This window comes from Hemitrygon akajei, unplaced genomic scaffold, assembly GCF_048418815.1.
Source record: "Hemitrygon akajei unplaced genomic scaffold, sHemAka1.3 Scf000037, whole genome shotgun sequence".
In the NCBI taxonomy this organism is placed as follows: domain Eukaryota; kingdom Metazoa; phylum Chordata; class Chondrichthyes; order Myliobatiformes; family Dasyatidae; genus Hemitrygon; species Hemitrygon akajei.
Genome location: NW_027331923.1, coordinates 5,931,305 through 5,945,585, shown reverse-complemented (window position 1 = coordinate 5,945,585; position 14,281 = coordinate 5,931,305). Strand labels below are relative to the sequence as shown.

Genomic DNA, 14,281 nt, shown 5'->3' with positions numbered 1-14,281 from the left:
TGAAGTAGCCACTTTTTCACATATGTTCTGGTCATGTTCTTCATCAAAATCTTTTTAGAAATCTTTGATTTCCACAATTTCTAAAGTTCTGAAAATAAATTTACAACCTAATGTACAAACCTTTGATTTCTGTCTATACATGCAGTCCTCGCATGACCTTTATCCTCCTCCACCTCACTATCTGCTCTAACACTCTGGTTCCCCTCCCTCTGCAAATCTTTTTAACACCCCCTCCCACCCCCCGAGCAGCACTGGCAAATCTACCCGCAAGGATGTTAGTCCCCCTCCAGTTCAGGGGCAAATAGTCCCGTCGGAACAGGCCCCACCTTCCCGGGAACAAAGCCCAATTGTCCAGAAACATGAAGCCCTCCCTCCTGCACCATCTCCTTAGCCACATATTTAGCTGCACTCTCCACTCATTAATATTTCCAGGGACTTTACTCCTGACGCCGGTCCCGGGACCCGACCCGTTTACAGACCCGGAGCGGAACCGGAGCAGATTCTCAGCCACTGGTTTGCATCCCCAGCCCGGAAGAAAGGATGAAGTTTCCCCGTGAATTTATTCCCAGTGAAGGTGTGGAGATGGGACTTGGTCTTCGTGTTGTAAAATGAAACTGTCCCGGACTCGTAACTGAGATAAACTCCCACCCTCCCGGGGATGGGACCGGCAGGGAGACGGGACTCGGGGGAGGGGAGACCACAGAACACGTCATAATCCCGATATAACACGTCACCACGTCGCCCGATGATCCAAAATCCGGTCTCCGGTCTCAGACTGAACCATCCCTTCCTCTCCACAGACTCTGCGGCGACTCCCAGCCACCAGTCCCGGTTTCCCGTCACCTCCACCTCCCAGTAATGTCTCCCCGATGTGAATCCCTCCGATCCTAGCACACAAACCCAGTGTGTGAATCTCTTCCCGGTGTCAGGGAGATTCTTCTGGGTCTGGGTCCATCTCACACTCTTCCGATCCTCAGACACCTCGAGACACGGATGCGCCGTTTCCACATCCAGGGTGACAGAGACTGGGGGGAGAAGCAGAGAATTAGAGAGTCCCCGGGGATCGGGGGGAGACTCAGGCAGCGCGGCCCCGGGGATCGGGGGGAGACTGGACAGCGCGGCCCCGGGGATAGGGGGGAGACTCTGGCGGCGCGGCCCCGGGGATCGGGGGGAGACTCGGACAGCGCGGCCCCGGGGATCGGGGGGAGACTCAGGCAGCGCGGCCACGGGGATCGGGGGGGAGACTGGACAGCGCGGCCACGGGGATCGGGGGGGAGACTCGGACAGCGGAGCCCCGGGGATCGTGGGCAGTCTCGGACAGCGCAGCCCCGGGGATCGGGGGGAGACTCGGACAGCGGGGCCCCGGGGATCGGGGGGAGACTCAGACAGCGCGGCCCCGGGGATCGGGGGGAGACTCGGGCAGCGCGGCCGCGGGGATCGGGGGGAGACTCGGACAGCGCGGCCCCGGGGATCGGGGGGAGACTCGGACAGTGCGGCCCTGGGGTTCGGGGGGAGACTCAGGCAGCGCGGCCACGGGGATCGGGGGGGAGACTGGACAGCGCGGCCACGGGGATCGGGGGGGAGACTCGGACAGCGGAGCCCCGGGGATCGTGGGCAGTCTCGGACAGCGCAGCCCCGGGGATCGGGGGGAGACTCGGACAGCGGGGCCCCGGGGATCGTGGGGGGGGGGGGGAAGACTCGGGCCTCAGGCGCGGTCGGGTTGCCGACACGAACCTTTGATTCGACAAAAGCAGATGTCTCCACAAGGGTTTTCCGCTGGACAGGGGAAACATCCTCCCTCACTCCTGCCTGTTGACCCCTGAAAGAATTTTGTGTTTCCATGAGATCTCCTCTCATTCTTCGAAACTGGTAACAGAGAACATAGAGCAGTCCAGCACAGGAACAGGCCCGTCATACAATGTTCACATTCATTTGTGAGTGTGAAGTGGGGCAGTGTGATGGTTTGAGACAGTAAAGGAGGTGATAATGGGAACCAGTAGGGGAGAGATGAATGGCAGATTGAACCAGGTGGGGGGAGGGGTGGAAACCCCGTGGGTGAACTGTGTGTGTAGACGTAATGAGAAGCTAGAGGGGGCAAAGATGGCAGATGAGGATGACTTTGTCCCCTTTCCCACAACCCCATCCCCCGTAGCCCCTCATTAGGACAGGGGATGAATGTGCAGGAACCCTTAATCAACACAGGTCTTGATGAAGTGTTTCAGTCTGAACCGTGGACTGTTTACTCTTTTCCATAGGAACTTCCCGGCCTGCTGTTCCCCCAACAATTTGTGTGTGTTACTCTGCTTTAAATATACTCAATTATTTGGCCTCCACAGCTGCCTGTGGCAGATTCACTATCCTGTGGATAAAGGAATTCCTCCTCATCTCTGTCCTAAATGGACATCCCTATAGTCGGAGGTTGTGCTTACCGTTCTCGAGCCACCCACATCCTCCCAACATCAACTCTCTCCAGACAGGTGTCAGAGAGATCTGGCGAGACCCTTCATCAGGACCTGTGTAGCTTGGATTACCAGCATCTGCAGATTATCTCATGTTTGATTTTTAAAGCAGAAGTTAATAAGTAAACTTCTTGATTAGTCAGAGTCTCAAAAGTTATGGGAAGGAGGCGGGAGAATAGGGTTGAGAGGGATAATAAATCAGCCATTCTTCTAAACTCGCGTGAGTACAGGCCCAGAACCATCAAACACTCCTCATATGTTAACTCTTTCATTCCCAGAATCATTCTTGTGAATCTCCAATACCAGCACATGTTTTCCGATAGAAGGGACCCAAAACTGCTCACATACTCCAAGTGTGGTCTGACCAATGCCTTATAAAACCTCAGCATTACATCCTTGCTCTTGTATTCTAATCCTCTCGAAATGAAAGCAAACATTGAGTTTGCCAATCTTACCACTGACACAAACTGCAAGTTAACCTTCAGGGAATCCTGCACAAGGACACCCATGTCCTTTTGCACCTCTGATTTTTGAGTTTCCGCCCTGTTTACAGAATTGTCTATGTCTTTATTCCTTCGACCAAAGTCATACCTGCCTAAGTTTGTACCTGTCAAACTCTACCTGTGCTACAAGATCCTTATTCCTTATACTGATGCATTCAAATAAGACCATAAGACAAAGCAGCAGAAGCCGGCCATTCGGCCCTTCGAATCTGCTCCGCCATTTGATCATGAGCTGATCCATTCTCCCATTTAGTCCCACTCCCCCACCATCTCACCATGACCTTTGATGCCCTGGCTACTCACATACCTATCAATCTCTGCCTTAAATACACCCAATGACTTGGCTTCCACTGCCGCAAGAAATTCACAGATTCACCACCCTCTGGCTAAAAAAATTTTTCGCATCTCCCTTCTGAATGGGTGTCCTTCAATCCTTAAGTCATGCTCTCTTGTACTAAACTCCCCCACCATGGGAAACAACTTTGCCACATCCACTCTGTCCATGCTTTTAAACATTCGACATGTTTCTGTGAGGTTCCCACTCATTCTTCTAACCTCCAAGGAGTACAATCCAAGAGCGGTCAAATGTTCCTCATATGTTAACCCTCGCATTCCCGGAATCATTCTAGTGAATCTTCTCTGAACCGTCTCCAATGTCCGAACATCCTTTCTTAAATAAGGAGCCCAAAACTGCACACAGTATTCCAAGTGAGGTCTTACCAGTTCCTTATAGAGCCTCAACATCACATCCCTGCTCCTATACTCTATTCCTCTAGAAATGAATGCCAACATTGCATTCGCCTTCTTCACCACCGACTCAACCTGGAGGTTAGCCTTAAGGGTATCCTGCACGAGCACTCCCAAGTCCCGTTGCATCTCAGAACTTTGAATTCTCTCCCCATTTAAATAATAGTCTGCCTGTTTATTTCTTCTACCACAGTGCATTACCATACACTTTTCAACATTGTATTTCATTTGCCACTTCTTTGACCATTCTTCCAATCTATCCAAGTCTCTCTGCAGACTCTCTGTTTCCTCAGCACTACTGGCCCCTCCACCTATCTTTGTATCATCAGCAAACTTAGCCACAAAGCTATCTATTCCATAATCCAAATCGTTGATATACAATGTAAAAAGAAGCGGCCCCAACACGGACCACTGTGGAACACCACTGGTAACTGGCAGACAACCAGAATGGGATTCTTTATTCCCACTCTCTGTTTCCTGCCAATCAGCCAACGCTCTATTGACATATGTAACTTTCCCGTAATTCCATGGGCTCTTATCTTGTTTAGCAGCCTCATGTGTGGCACTTTGTCAAAGGCCTTCTGAAAATCCAAATACACAACATCCACTGCATCTCCCTTGTCTAGCCTACTTGTAATTACCTCAAAAAATTTCAATGGGTTTGTCAGGCAGGATTTTCCTTTAAGGAAACCATGCTGAGTTTGGCCTATCTTGTCATATGCCTCCAGGTACTCCGTAACCTCATCCTTGACAATTGACTCCAGAAACTTCCCAACCACCGATGTCAAGCTAACAGGTCTATAATTCATGTTTTGCTTCCTTGCCCCTTTCTTAAATACCAGAGTGGCATTTACAATCTTCCACTTCTCCGGAACCATGCCAGGGTCTATTGACTTTTGAACAATCATTGCTAATGCCTCTGCGATCTCCACAGCTACTTCCTTCAAAACACATGGGTGCTTTCCATCTGGTCCTGGAGATTTATCTACCCTTAGACTATTCAGCTTCCTGAGTACTTTCTCTGTCGTAATTGTTACTGCGCACACTTCTCTTCCCTGACACCCTTGAGTGTCTGCAATACTGCTGATATCTTCCTCAGTGAGGACTGATGCAAATACTCGTTCAGTTCCTCAGCCATCTCCTTATCTCCCATTACAATTTCTCCAGCATCATTTCTATCGGTCCAATATCCACTCTCACCTGTTTTTTTACTCTTTATATACTTGAAAAAGCTTTTAGTATCTTCTTTGATATTATTTGCCAGCTTCATTTTATAGTTCATCTTTTCCCTCTTAATGGCCTTCTTAGTTTCCTTTTGTAAGCTTTTAAAAACTTCCCAATCCTCTGTCTTCCCACTAATTTTTATTTCCTTGAATGCCCTCTCCTTTGCTTTTACTTTGGCTTTCACTTCTCTTGTTAGCCACGGTCGGATCGTGTTTCCATTCGAAAATTTCTTCTTTTTTGGAATATATCTGTCATGCACATTCGTCACTTTGCGCATAAACTCCAGCCACTGCTGCTCTGCCGTCCTCCCGCTAGTGTCCCTTTCCAGTCAAATTTGGCCAGTTCCTCTCTCGTGCCACTGTAATTTCCTTTACTCCACTGCAATACTGACACATCGGATTTCGGCTTCTCTTTCTCAAATTTCACAGTGAACTCAATCATGTTACGATCACTGCCTCCTAACGGTTCCTTCACCTCAATCTCTCTAATCACCTCTGGTTCATTACACAATATCCAATCCAGTACCTCTGATCCCCTAGTGGGCTCAACAACAAGCTGTTCTGAAAAGCCATCTCGTAGACATTCTACAAATTCTCTGTCTTGAGATCCAGTGTCGACCTGATTTTCCCAATCCACTCGCATGTTAAAATCCCCACAATTATCATAACACTGCCCTTATGACAAGCCTTTTCTATTTCCTGTTGTAATTTGTAGTCCACCTCACTGCAGCTGTTAGGAGGCCTGTAGATAACTGCCATCAGGGTCCTTTTACCCCTGCGATTTCTTAGCTCAACCCATAAAGATTCTTCCGATCCTATGTCACCACTTTCTAATGATTTAATATCATTTCTTACCTATAAAGCCATGCCACCCCCTCTGCCTACCTGCCTATCCTTCCGATACACCGTGTATCCTTGGACGTTCAGCTCTCAGAGACATGCATCCTTTAGCCACGTCTCAGTGATGGCCACAAAATTATACCTGCCAATCTGTAGCTGTACAACAAGATCATCCACCTTATTCCTTATGCTGTGTGTATTTAAGTATAACACCTTAAGTCCAGTATTTGGTACTTTTTGTTTTGACTGCACTGCAACTCATCCCAGTGGCTGCAAATTTGCCCGATCACCTGCCTGTCCTTCCTGACATCTTTACTGCTCACTATCTTAGATTTATTTCCGTTTTCCCCCTCCTCCACTCTATCATTCCGGTTGACCATCCCCCTGCCAAATTAGTTTAAACCCTCCCTAACAGCTCTATTAAACATTCCCGCTATGGTTCAGGTGTAACCCGTCCTTTTTGAACAGGTAATACTTCCCCCTGAAGAGATACCAATGATCCAAGAATCTGAAGCCCTGCCCCCTGCACCAGTCTCTCAGCCACGCATTCATCTGCCTGATCCTACTATTCTTGCCCTCGCTAGCACGTGACACAGGTAGCAATCCTGAGATTACTACCCTGCATGTCCTGCTTCTCAGCTTCATTCCTAACTCCCGGAAATCTCTCTTCAGGACCTCTTCCCATTTCCTCTCTATGTCATTGGTACCAACATGTACCAAGACAGCTGGCTGCTCGCCCTCTCCCTTCAGAATATTCTGGACCCGATTCGAGACATCCCGTACCCTGGCACCTGGGAGGCAACACACCATGCGGGTATCTCTACCAGGCTCACAGAATCTCCTGTTTGTTCACCTGACTATGGAATCCCCTATGACTACCGCATTCCTCTTCTCCCTCCTTCCCTCCTGCACAACAGCGCCAGGCTCAATGCCAGAGACCCAGTCACCGTGGCCGTCCCCTGTCAGGTCATCACCCTCAACAGCATCCGAAACGATATACTTGTTGCTGAGGGGGGCAGTCACAGGGGTGCTCTCCACTATCCGGGCATTTCCCTTCCCTCTCCTGACAGTCACACAGTTTTCTGACCCCTGTAGCCTAGGGATGACTACCTCCCTGTAGCTCCTGTCTATCACCTCTTCATTTTCTCTAATAAGCAGTAGGTCATCAAGCTGCAGCTCCAGATCCCTAACACGGTCTCCGAGGAGCTGAATCTCGGTTCACCTGGTGCAGATGTGGCTATCAGGGAGGCTGGAGGTCTCCCAGGATTCCCACATCTGACACCCTGAACAAAGCACTAACCCTGCAGACATGCTACCTAATTCTACAGGAATGAAACAAAGAAAGATAGGTCTACTCACCCACTTACTTCACCAAACACACGAACTTTTTAAACCCTTAGCTAATGTGCCCTGCTGTTCCCCCGTCCGTCCGGGCCGATTTGCCAAGGGGAGAAAAAGAGTCTGTGCCTCGCTCTCGCCTCTTCCCGTTACCGCCTAAGCCCGTTGAGCCAAAGCCCTACACTCTGCTGCCACCCACTCCGCTGCCCGCTGTATAGGGTGGTCATCTTTTTAAACTCTCCGCGCTGTCCTGCGCAGTCTCGCCGTTCTTGTACGCAAAGTTTTTTTTAAAAACTGTCTTCCTTCAGAATTTAGCTCCCACGCCGCCCTTCTTGTCCCAATCTAAAAAACACCTTCAGTCCTGTATTCATCAGCCTATTCCACACTGTCCACATGAAATTCAGCAAGGCCTTTGATGTCGATGATAGACCACACTTGGAGTATTGTCTGCATTTCCGGTTCCCGAATATGGGGAGGATGTCATTACACTGGTCAGGAGGCTTCAGGAGGATGTTACCAGGACTGGGGGCTTGGGTTAAAAGCAGAGAGTGGATAAGCTTGGGCTATTCAGCTGTAGTGTCGGATGTTCAGGTATGACCCCTTATCAAGGTAAATAATTCATAAGGAGCTTAAATAATGTTTCTTTTTCCAAGAAATGGGAGTACAGAACCAGAGGCCTCAGATTGAAAGTGAGACGGGAAATTTTTCTGAGTGGTCTATCGGGTAACATTCTCGTAGAGAGGGAAGTTGGTAAATGGAATTTGCCCTCAGACGCTGTAGAAACAGGTAAAAATAAAATATTTTAAAATAAATTTGGGCAGGTACACAGATGGGAAATGGTTAGAGGGATGGGGGGGGGGGCAAACACACACAAATGGGACATGCTCAAGAAGACATCTTAGTCTTGCAGATTGATGAAGTGGGCCGTGAGTTCAACATCCATCAAACCCTCCCAGATCATCCTCCTGAGGAATCTCACCCCGGAGTCTGTCTGTGAAGTGTTGATGTGACGTCACGTCAGAGGGCAGCTCAGTGCCACAGAACAGACAGACTGGGTATGGACGGCAGATTTCAATCCTAAATGGGAATTTGTGCCTATTTCTGTGGCCGTGTGTCACACTTGATTGAGCTGTTTAAATGAATAAATGACTGTCTCTGAAGAGACTAGTTTCCAGGTTACAGAGGGAAATAACAACGTACATTGCTGAGGCTCTGACTACAATCTGCCAGTCCTTCCTGTGTATGTGTGTGAGGGAGCTTTGCCAGGCCGGTTATGCTGTGTGTGCTTCTCCCGAGATGAAATCTTGACCCATGTCAATGCTTGTTGGTGTGTCCGAGCTCATTCTCTCAATGCTCCAATGTAGTGGTCTGATCACCATAAGACATAGGAGCAGAATTAGGCCATTTGCCTATTGAGTCTGCTCTGCCATTCAATCATGGCTGATCCTTTTTTTCCCTCCTCAGCCGCACTCCCTTCTCCCCGTAACCTTTGATGCTGTGTCCAATCTAGAACCTATCAAACTCTGCCTTAAATACACACAACAAGTTCCACAAATTCACCAGCCGCTGGCTCAAATTTCTCTGCATCTGTTTTAAATAGACGTCCCTCTATCTTGAGGCTGTGCCCTCTTGTCCTAAACTTCACCACCATGGGAAACATCCTTTCCACATCTGCTCTGTCTGGGCCTTTCAACATTCGAAAGGTTTCAATAAGATCCCCTCCCCATCTTTCTAAATTCCAGCGAGTACAGACAGAGAGCTATCAAACGTTCCTCGTATGATAACCCTTTCATTCCTGGAATCATCCTCATGAAATGAACCTTCTGCAATGCCAGCACACCTTTTCTTAGATGAGGAGCCCAAGACTGTCCACAATACTCAAGGTGAGGCCTCACCAGTGCCTTATAAAGCCTCAGCATCACATCCCTGCTCTTGGATTGAATGCTAACATTGGATTCTGAACCACAGATTAAAATCCAGGAGCAACAGGCTCCGGGACAGCTTCTTCAGCCAGGCCATCAGACTGATTAACTCATGTGGACACAACTGTATTTCTATGTTATATTAACCAGCCTGTTGTACATATTATTCATCATAAATTACTATCAATTGCACATTGCACATTTAGACGGAGATGTTACATAAAGATTTTTAATCCTCAGGTATATGAAGGATGTAAGTAATGAAGTCAATTGAATTCAAATCAATTTCTTGTTTATTTTTTTCATCCCAATCATTCTTTCAGTTCCTCTCTGTAGATATTTTAAAGCTTCCCAATCCTCCGTCTTCCTGCTAATTTTTGTTTAGTTGTATTCCCTCTCTTTTGCCTTGACATTAACTTTTCTTCCCTTGTCAGCCACGGTTTTACTATTTTGCCATTTGAGTATTTATTTATTTTTGGAATACATCTAACCTTCACCTTTCTCAATTTCCCAGAAACTGACACCATTTCTGCTCTGCTCTCATCCCTGCCAGCATCTCCTTCCAATTTGCTTTGGCTAACTCCTCTCTCAGACCGCTGTAATTTCTTTCACTCCTCTGAAATACTACAACGTCAGTCTTTACTTTCTCCTTATCAAATTTCAAGTTGAACTCAGTCATGTTGTGAGCACTGCTTCCTAAGGTTTCTTTTAACTACTCACCTCTGGTTCAATACATAACACCCAATCCAGTAGAGCTGTTCCCCGAGTAGGCTCAACGACTAACTGCTCTAGAAAGCCATCACATTGCATTCAACAAACTCACTCTCTTGAGATCCTTTACCAACCTGATTTTCCCAATTGACCTGCATGTTGAAATCTCCCATGATTATCATAACATTATACTTTTCATCAGCCTTTTCTATTTCCAGTTGTAATCTGTGGGCCTCAACCCACTGACTGTTGGGAGGCCTGTATATGACTGCTGTCGGTGTCATTTTTACTTTTGCAGTTCCTTACCTCAGCCCACAAGAATCAACATCTTCAATCCTATGTCACATCTTGCTGCTGATTTACCAGCAGAGCCACACCACCCCATCAGCCTTCCTTCCTTCCTCCGATACATTGTGTAACCTTGGACATTCAGCTCCCAACTACAACCATCCTTCAGCCACGATTCCGTGATGGCCACAACATCATACCTGCCAATTTGTAATAGTGCAACAAGATCATCCACCTTATTTCTCATACTCCATGCATTGAGATATAACACTTTGTGTACTGTATCTGCTACCCTTTTTAATTCTGCATCCCTATTGCACTGATACTCACCCTGCTGGCTGCAATTTTCTCCTCGCATCTGTCCGCCCTATCTGACAGTCTGACTGCACGCTATCTTTGCATTTTACCATCGTCCTATCCCTTCACTCCAGTTCCAACCACCCCCCCCCCCACCAAATTAGTTTAAATCCTTCCCGACAGCTCTATCAAACCTCTCTGTGAGAGTATTGTCTCCCTCGGGTCCAGGTGCGACCCATCCCTTTTGAGCAGTTCATTCCTCCACCAGAACAGATCCCAATGATCCAAGAACCTGAATCCCTGTCCCCAGCACCAACTTCTCAGCCATGGTTTATCTGCCAAATTATCCTGTTTCTACCCTCACCAGCAATCCAGAAATTACAACCCTGGGGGTGCTGCTTCTGAGCTTTCTACCAAGCTCTCCAAATTCTATTTTCAGGACCTCTTTGCTTTTACTTCCTATGTAATCGGTCCCAAGTTGCAAAATGACAGCTGGCTCTTGACCCTCCCTCTCCAAAATGCTGCAGACACGATCCGAGACGTCCCTGACCTTGGCACCTAGGAGACAACATAGCATTCCGGTGTCTGATTCTTGTCCATAGATTCTCCTGTCTGTTCCCCGAACGATGGAGTCCCCGATCACTACTGCTCCCCTCTGCTTCCTCTAACAACAGTGAGATTTTCTGATCCAGAAGAGGGAATTCTTACGTCAGACAGAGTCTGCACTCACAGTGCACGCAGGACTTGTGTATTTTCCTGACAATCCCGGTCACCACACTGATACCCGTTTTTAGTCAGCATTAAATTCCCAGCATCTGTGGTAGGATTCAAACTCATGTCCTGGTGTGTTAGTGCAGTGTGTCTGGAATCAGGACGCAGTGGTTCATCTAACAGTCCCGTGTATTGGTTGTATTGTGACCCTGTGCTGGTGTGTTCAGGGGTCTGACATCTCCAGCTGACCATGTGACAGTGATACCTCCCAGTCTGTGGGGTTGATGTGGAATAAACTTCAGTTCCCCTTCAGACCATTATTGCAGCCAATCCTTGCTTCAACTTATAACTTAATTGCGTTCATGAACAAGGAAAAATGAATCTTTCTAAATGTTACCTCGCTTAATGGCATCAAGTTTTTCTCTCAGCACTGTGTTCAACAAATAGGGGTGAACGAATTTTCCAACCGGCAGGGCCTCATCTGTCACCGACAATTCCTGGATATCGTCATTAATCCTGTAAATATTAAACTGCTGGTGATAAACTGGAATTTTTGAACTACGTTACAAATCTGTGCAGGGTTTCAGTAAAGAGCATGTCCTACCTCCTCTTCCGACGAGCTTCCTCCTGAAATAAATAAAAACACAAATCTGATTAGACTTGGACCTACAGTCCACATCGTTGACCGATTCATTGCAGTTTAATTTACGATTAATTGTGCTGAAAATTCATCGCTTAAAGATTGTGTGTTGCTGATAAATGATCGAATATCTGTCTCCGTATGTCATTAGCGGAGTGATTGGAGGTTCCTCATGCAAGGAGAACACTCTGTGTGAGGACACCAGCAGCGGCAATTGATTTGGTAGAATTGGCCGCTGTGCTGTGTTTATTTCAAATATACCACTGTTCATTTAGTTCAATTTGACAGAAATAAATTCAAATTTAATCACTCACCTTGAGAAATATCACACCATCTTTTTGATCCACCTGCTCCTTTAACTTCAAGATTTCCTCCTGAATAAACCTGATATTCTCTTGAATCTCTTGAAGATTTTTCTCCATTGGATTAAGAATCCTCTTCTCTTCTTCCCTGAGATCCCTGAGTAAGCTCTGCTCTTTCTCAGTGATAATCTGGCGCAGTTCAGCAAACTGGGATGTGATGTGGGACTGAACGCTGTGTGACTGTTCCTGTCGAATGAAAGGTGAAGATTAGTTTACTGCATTGCTGTGTTGTATTTCCTTATGACATAAAAGTGACCATTCGGTCCATTGGGGTCCATACTACTTCTGAGACATTCCCGTCAACCCCATTTCCTCACGTTTTCCTGAAACCTACTCTCCCTCACTGACCCATTAACGGCCAACTGATTCACGTACACCCTCCTCGACCTTCTCAGGGTTAATTGTAATGAACCATTCATCCAGCATGTCCTTGGGATGTGTCTGGTCGCAAAGAGAACATGCAAACTCCACACAGACAGCAGCAGAGGTCAGGATCGAACCCAGGTCACTGGAGCTGCGATACTCGGCTATTCTGCATTAAATGGAGCAAAACCCGACAGTAATATCAGAAATTCCGCTCAGGAAGCCTCACCCGAACTCCGGAAATCTTCTCTTTCTGTTGCTGCTCCTTTTCCTGGAAGTCTGATTTCTTTTTTGTGAGAGAGTCTAAGGAAGATTTTAGCTGATCCTGGAAGTCAGAGAGTGAAGGAAATAGAAATAAAGATGCATCAAAAGAAACAGGTGATCAAACCCGATTATCACACAAAATGCCGGAGGAACTCAGTGAGTCAGGCAGCATCTATTCAGGAGAAATAAACAGTCGGTTTTCGGGATGAGACCCTTCATTAGGACTGAGAAGGAACGGGACAGAAGCCAGAATAAAAAGGTTGGGAATGAGAACCAGCTGACAGGTGACGGGTGAGACAACGTGAGGGGGAGCGTGGGGGAGGGTGATGAAGTGAGAAGTTGGGAGGGGACAGGTGGAAGAGGTAAAGAGCTGGAGAAGAAGGAATCTAATTCGAGAGGACAATCGACCATGGAGGAAACGGGAGGAACTGGGCTGTTTGCGTCCCTGAATGGTGACGAGGGAGGAGGTTAGGAGTCAGGTGATTCACTTGTCCCGCTTGCAGGTGTCAGTACCAGGAGGGAGATCAGTGGGGAGGAGCGAGTGGATAGATACAGGACGTAGAGAGCGATCCGTATGGAGAGCGGAGAGTTCGGGGTGCGGAGTTGGGCTGTGGGACGGAGAGATGCTAGAATCCCGTTGGAAATGGCAGAAATAGCAAAGAATGATATGTTGGTTATGGAAGCTCGTGTGATGATATGTAGGACAAAGGAAATATTTTAAGTATTGAACTAACGTTAGTTTTTACCATATAGTTTTTAACAGCTTCTTTAATCGGCCTGAAGCGGTGCTCTCGGTGTTCCTCCGCCACTGCACAGATCACACAGATCAGTGTCTTGTCCGTTTCACAAAACAGCTTCAGTTCTTCCTCATGTTCCTCGCAGTGAAGTTTTCTTTCCTTCCCTTTCGGATTCAGATTCAGATTTCGAGCTTTTTCAGCCAGATTTGCTAAGGCCCGATTCACCCTGAGGGTGCGGTCAGCAAACACCGCTCTACATTCCGGGCAGGAGTTTCTCCCCTCCCTTTCCCAACACCGTGTGATACAAGAGCGACAGAAGTTGTGTCCACACTCCAGTGACATCGGATCGGTGAAGAAATCCAGGCAGATGGGACAAATTACCTCCTCGGTCCAACTCTCGGCCTGTCCTTTCGAAGCCATGTTAACTCCCAGCACTTCCTGATTCAGAATGCTTTCACTTTCGGGGAGGGGCTGATCCCCTGCAGTACCGCGAGTGTCCACTACGCGCGCTGCAGTCTCGGAATGAACATTCTGCTGCTGGATATGTTCAGTGGAAATTCTGGCTATTTCCATGTTAGTGTGGGATCAACAACAAATTAAACAGGGAAAAGATAAGAAAACGCCCAATGGACTGTCTAATCCCGGCGACGAGCGTAGGTGAGTTGGCCATATGCCCAGCAACCCCATCTCGTAAACACCTAGAGCGACAAAAAAAGTTAGCTGTATGCCCAAAGGCCCCATCGCTCCGATCGGAAAAACCTTTCCGGATCGAGATCCTTCATCTGAACTGTCTCAACCCGAAATGTCGATTGTCCATTTCCCTCCACAGATGCTGCCCGACCCGCTGAGTTCCTCCAGCAGCTAGTTTTTTATATC

At 47.6% G+C, this 14,281-nt stretch overlaps 1 protein-coding gene across 1 annotated transcript; it reads right to left on the bottom strand.

Moving 5' to 3' along the window:
• Nucleotides 1–471: 471 nt before the first annotated feature.
• Nucleotides 472–12,467, bottom strand: LOC140720163 (zinc-binding protein A33-like). Its single transcript, XM_073035046.1, has 5 exons — nt 12,417–12,467; nt 11,994–12,227; nt 11,644–11,666; nt 11,437–11,555; nt 472–1,025 (listed from the first exon to the last, which is right to left on the bottom strand). Exons 1-5 carry the CDS (start codon nt 12,465–12,467, stop codon nt 472–474), a joined length of 981 nt encoding a protein of 326 aa, XP_072891147.1.
• Between the last annotated feature and the right edge of the window lie 1,814 nt (nt 12,468–14,281).